The 6,231-nt window shown below is 44.4% G+C and overlaps 1 protein-coding gene across 1 annotated transcript; it reads left to right on the forward strand.

Annotated features, from left to right (window-relative positions):
* Positions 1–3,867: 3,867 nt before the first annotated feature.
* Positions 3,868–5,961, forward strand: gprin1 (G protein regulated inducer of neurite outgrowth 1; the record flags this gene model as incomplete). The annotated part of the gene is made up of 1 exon (XM_083890803.1): positions 3,868–5,961. The coding sequence occupies one exon, from the start codon at positions 3,868–3,870 to the stop codon at positions 5,959–5,961; it is 2,094 nt and encodes a 697-aa protein (XP_083746929.1).
* Between the last annotated feature and the right edge of the window lie 270 nt (positions 5,962–6,231).

Consider the following 6,231-nt stretch of genomic DNA (forward strand, 5'->3'; position numbering starts at 1 on the left):
ATGTCACACTATATTATGTTGTCCAAATTTGACAAAAATGACATACTATACTATGTCCTCCAAAATTTGACAATTTTTAGAAAAAAAATGTGTTCCAAATTTTTACAAAAACGTATATGTTGGCCAAAATTTGACAATTTCTTTGAAAAAAATTTTTTTCCAAATTTTAACAAAAACCTCATACTATACTATGTCGTCAAAAATTTGACAAAAACGGCACACTATACTGTGTTGTCCAAAATTTGACAAAAATGTCATATATTTGACAAAAATGTCATAAATTTGACAAAAATGTCATACTATACTATGTCATGCTAAATTTGACAATTTTTAGAAAAAAAATGCTGGTCCAAATTTTGACAAAAACGTCATACTATACTATGTTGTCCAAAATTTGACAAAAACATTTAAAGTAATTTTAAGTTTAAGAAAATAATTTAATGAACTGGTTTAAGTGCATCATACTTTTTTTTATTTTGAATATCAAATGAATGTTGAATATCAAACTGACTTAGCGCGCCATCATTCACAATTTTTTTTTGAAGCTGAAAAACTCCCACACGGCTGGTTTGTTGCGCTTTTTTGGAGGGAATAACTCTTCCTTTGCCAATTGGGAATGACTCTGTTCTGCAACCTGCACGGAACAAAAACAAAGCAACACTAGCAGTAACACGCGGTTGTTGTGTAACTTTGTTTTCCTTCCGTTTGAGTTGCGCTGAACTACCTATATGGTTCCGGGCTTCCGGCATAATCTATTCCTATGGTATTGAGGAAACAATTACAATAAATATACCGTAGCGTTTAATTCCGCAATTCATTGTGAAAATCAAGTAATTGCGACATCCCTAGTTTCTATTATGTATGGTACTGACATGCTTCTCTTTTTGCTCGCTCTTGTTTGGGGGTCGTTAGACCACAGGATTTGTAGAATCTGCTGAGTGGGCTCTGGTAGGACACTGTCATAGTTGGGATGCCAGTCTGATCAGGTCTTTGGGAAGGTTTTGTGAGTTAATCCAGATGGAACGTGCAGGGTCGGTGGTGTCGGGCTCAGACAGAGGGTATTAAACAGCCACTCCAGCCACTGTTGGCTCAGACGGACGTGTGGATGTTTAAGGGACAAAGACAGGAGCGATGGCCTCGTTCAAGAAGTCCTTTGAGAGCCTAAAAGGCACGAGCCACTCTGCTGCTAAAGGAGTCACAGACGCCGCAGGTACAGAACTACAGCTGTAAAATAACACAGGGTATACAGTCTGTAAAATCTGACAAACAAAAAATGGAAATGTAAAATATATTTCAAAATTTTGATGTTTTCAGTGCAGGCAACTCAAGAAGTTGTGCAGCAGGTGGCAGACTCCTCCAAAGAAACAGCCAACACAGGTACTGAGCCCACTCCTCTGTCTTTAAATCTTTATTATGGGGTAGTAGGAATATGATTTTCAGCATATAAGTCATGAAGGGCAGGTCAAGCTGTATGAGGATATCAAAAATGGACGTGATTGAAGGTCGATAAAAGATTAGCTCCTAAAATCACTCATCTCTTCAATGAGCATGTTATACACAGCACTGCGGTTCTGCTCGTGTGATTTTAAAGCTCTTCAAAATGGTTCCAGTTGAAGGTTTTCTATGTGAGTTACTAACAAAAATTGAAGTCTAACTCTGGTCAACCAAAACAACTTTTGTACTCTGACCCTGGTGATAAGTGAATATTTCTCTTGTGCTTCACTCTGACTCTTTAAAGCTGCTCAAGAAGCCAGCAGACAGACCCAGGCAGCCATAGGAAAAGCTGCAGACAAGGCCACGGACACCATCAAGGAGTTTGGACAGAAACTGGACACCAAATGATCCTTAAAATATGGATAACTCTAAGCCACAATACTGGAGCCAACTTGCCTGATCATCCATAGGTTAGAGACAAATTAAAATGTTAGAATGGAGGTTTATGTTGGCATCAGAAATCCTGTCAAAATATATGCAGATCATAAATAACCACACACAACTAGCATTCCTAAGGAAATCTCCATGAATTGTTTTTAACTATGACTTTTTTTTTCCGATTGTGTTTCATTGTGATGTAAATGACTATTTTAGACAAATAAAAGCAGATACCAACATATTTGTCAGCCTTGAAAAACGTGATATCCTGCTACAAACAGCAGGACTAACACTGGTCATTGTGTCTGTGATGCATCTTTGTTGTGGAGAGCACTCATCAATGAATCACTACACTCATTATCACCGACACACTGGCGAGAAGCTGGCCTTTGGCAGGCCGATGGCTCCCGATGAGAATGTGAGCAGAGCCGTCTACCTTGGCCCTCAGCAGCACACCTCCTTACATCACACTATGTGGTTGCTAGGCAACAGCACTCTGAGGCGGCTGGGGATTGGTGGAGGCCTTTGAATTAATGGTGAGAATACATCTGTCAGTACACCGCGTTCTGGCCAAGCTGCAACCCACTACTACATGGAAAAAAAAAAAACAAGAAAAGAAAGACTGAAATATTAAAGAACTAAAAACATCCTCAGTGTCACACACCTACTCAGACACAAGTGCAGAGGCTCATCATCAATGTGTGTCGTCGCGGTGCAGAGAGGGTGGAGACGGGGGGGCTAGATTATGAAAGATGAGGTTACTTATAAGAGTTTGTTTGTGTGGGAGGTACGGCTCGGCTTCCTCGCGGCTCCCTGTCGGCTTCTTCAACTGAAATGTCTTGTTGTTTTTCCATGTACTTTCACAGTTGCCGTAGTAAAGGGCTTTTTCACACATTTCCCACACAAGACAATAAGCTTGCAATTAGCTTTATGCTCCTGTTATGAATCTCTCAGAACTTGCCTCTCCAAAATAAAATTAATTTTTTGGTTGTCTTTTTTTCTGTCTTCAAATGACCACTAAGTGGTCTAATCAAATGTAGTCGTTTATAAAACCACAATAAAAAAAACAAATCCCCCCCTTTTGCACACTTTTACTCCTTCAGACGTCCTCACACTGTCCAACTGTAGTGACATTAAAGCTTTTATCACTCATTTATGCCTCTTTTAAAAAAACAAAAAAAAATCCTCCTGCAGTTCATACGTCTCTTTCTCTGCACACAGTTGCATTTGTGTTGCTATGAGAACCTGGACATAATTACTATGATTTACTGATGATTATGGAGCTGAACAGAGATTTTGTCATTACATTACCACTCGCTGCCAGAACTCGAACGTGGTTTCCAGGGAAACTGGAAATGTGAAGCTTTTCAACAGACACAGCCACAGCTTAAAGAGCGGGGATTGCCTAAGATAGATTCTTCTGGAGACAAACCTGTAGCCACTGCAATCATTTCAAATCAACAGGGGAAATGTACGGACAGACGTGGGTCTCAGTCGGTGCTGAGATTTTCTCTGTTTGACCCAAATCAGAGGCTGAGTGATGGGGAGACTACGCTTTGACTTGGACTGCTGAGGTATGTCTCTGACTCGTGTTGTCCTTCCATTTGATTTATCGTGTGTTTTCCTCCAAAAAGAACAACTCTGTAGCATTCCTGTGCATGCTTTTGTGTTCAGATTATTATCACCTCAAAATAGACACATCTAGTGTGAGCTATGCATGATCTGGATTATTAAATAATAATAAAAAATGTAGTCGGCAGGTCTGAGATTACAGTGAGGATACTAAAATAACCATGAATAATTTCCATTGAGTAGTAGGAGTGACGTGTGCATGTCAGCATTTGACATCGGTACCGTGTGGCAGATAGTTTTGTTTTGTTTTGATTTTTTCTTACTCCACTCATTCTATAACTTGCTGTTATAGTAATGTATTACCAAACTGCACAAACATCCCTGTGTTACACCCTGCAGGTGCCACTTTAAAGCAGAGGCAGAATGGGAAGTCTAAAGAACGAGATGAGCGGTCTCGGAGAGGACCAGCAGACAAAGACCGATGATGGAGAACATCCAGGGGGCTCAAACGGCAGCGCCGTGCCTGAGGGACCGCAGATAAACACATGTCAAGAGTCGACATCTCAAGTCGACCATCAACCAAAGCTGCAAATCAATGCCAGCCACTCTGAAGAGGGAGGCAAGAGCCCGACATCCAAAGATCAAGTGCTATCAGGCGAGGCAAGTGACAACCCTGATTCTATCGAAGTTAAAGACTTAACACAGACCGAGTCCACTCAACTTACACAACAGCCTGAAGCTACACATAACAACGCGACAATCACTAATAAGTTCTTGAATAATGGAGATGGATGTGCTGACATCCAGGACAAAGAAAAAGAGAAGGAAATGGACAGCGTCTTGGTGCCTGTGTCGTCAACTGCAGACCCTTCCAACCCGCTTTCTCCCGACCCCCGTTCACCTGCTCCTTTCGGGCAGCAGCACATGCGCACACAGGTGAGCCTGGAGGTGGTCCAGTGTCGCTCTGCAGCCACCAGCCCTATGACTCCTCCCGAGGGCGGCCACTCCTTCTTCTTTCCAAGCTCGTTTGGGGGATCTGTGGGCACCGGCACTAAAGATGCCGAGCTACAGGTGGGTCAGCAGGTGGAGTTCTGCTCTGTTGCCACATCCCCAATGACTCCAAAGACGCCGTCGACCACTGCATTCCCAGTGCTGGTTGGAAGGGATATGTTACAGAGACAGGGAGAAGGGAAAGGATGTGAGGAGCGGAGTGGCCAACAAGAAACAAGACGTCAGACAGAAGCTGAGTCAGAGAAAGCTGGAGATGTGAAATGTGCCACATCAAAGGAGCCGACTGAAGGCTCCAGCTCGAGTGCGGCTCAAGTGAGCGGCACAGCTGGTGGGTTAACGGAGTCACAAGTCACTCTGGAGGGAAGTAATCAGCAGTGTCAGCAGCAGAGGATGGGGAGCATGGATCAGGACATTACAATCCTGGTGACCCATTATGGCAACAATGATGAAGGAGGGGAAGAGAAGTCAGAGCAATCGCTTTATTCCATTGAGCCAGAGATGGTCAAGATCGATGAATATGAAGAACCCAGCGACGGAAAGACAAAGATATCCACAGAAACAGTGGCACAGGATACAAATCCTCCACGAAGTGAAGCTGCAGAATCGTCTGTCCCTGCCAGCGAACGACCAATAACCAAAATACAATCTGACAATTCAAAAGGCAGAGAAAACAGACTTGTCTCTGAAGAGTCAAATAATATGTCCATCACGAAACAATCTGTCCCTGAATCTCCAGCTCCCTTCGGCTGCCACAACATGCGCACGCAGGTGAGCCTGGAGGTGGTGCAGTGTCAGTCTGCAGCTACCAGCCCCATGACGCCACCGGAGGGAGACCACGCCTTCTACTTCCCAAGTTCCTTTGGGAAAAGTGATGCTGTGGCAGCACAAACTAATGATGCTGAGCAGGTGAGGAAACAGGTGGAGTTTCGCTCTGTCGCTACAGCGCCCATGACCCCGAGAACGCCCATCACCACAACCTTTCCTGAGATTAGGAGGGAGGATAGCATAGAGGAGAAGATAGTGGAGGAGAAGTCGGAAACCGAGCAGGGGAAGAAACACAAAGAAGAAGTGCTTGAAGAGGAGAAGAAAGGTGAAGCGTCCAAAGAGAACAAAATAGAAACAACAAACTGTAAGGAGAAAGGCGAGGATAAAGGCGAGGAGCCGGTGCAGGAGGTGAGCTGGGACGACAAAGGGATGACGTGGGAGGTGTACGGGGCGGTGGTGGAGGTATCCGTGCTGGGAACCGCCATCCAGAAACACCTGGAGAAACAGGTGAAGAAGCAGAAGATCCAGCCCTCGCTGCCACCCCCTCCTCCTCTCAACCCCTCGGCCACGCCTCTCACCTCGGAGGTCACCCAGGGGTGTTCGGGGTCGGGTAAGGGCCGGGCCGGGAAGAGGAGCGAGCGGGACGGGAAGGTGAGCAGACGCAGGAGAAACCCCTTCCGTGTGATGATGGAGAACGTGCAGCAGCCACACTGCTGCTCCAAAGCTCACACCACCGAGTGACACAGAATAAAAACCACTGGCTGGAAGAGAAAAAGCACCTGAGAAATGATGTGCAGTGATTTTACTTACATGCGACATTGTCTCGGGAAGAGCGAGAAGCAAAGCACCTTCTCACTCGAGACGAGAAAAGCACAAAAGCATTTCATACAGTGTTTGTTTTTTGCATTTTCACAGATTTTTCCTAGGACTCTTTGATGTACAGTGACAGATTAACGGTGTCTATGTTTGGAAAAATGAGGGTCATATATCAGCGTCACTGTTAACTCTTAT

This window comes from Microchirus variegatus (assembly GCF_963457635.1).
Source record: "Microchirus variegatus genome assembly, chromosome: 6".
Taxonomy (NCBI): Eukaryota; Metazoa; Chordata; class Actinopteri; order Pleuronectiformes; family Soleidae; genus Microchirus; species Microchirus variegatus.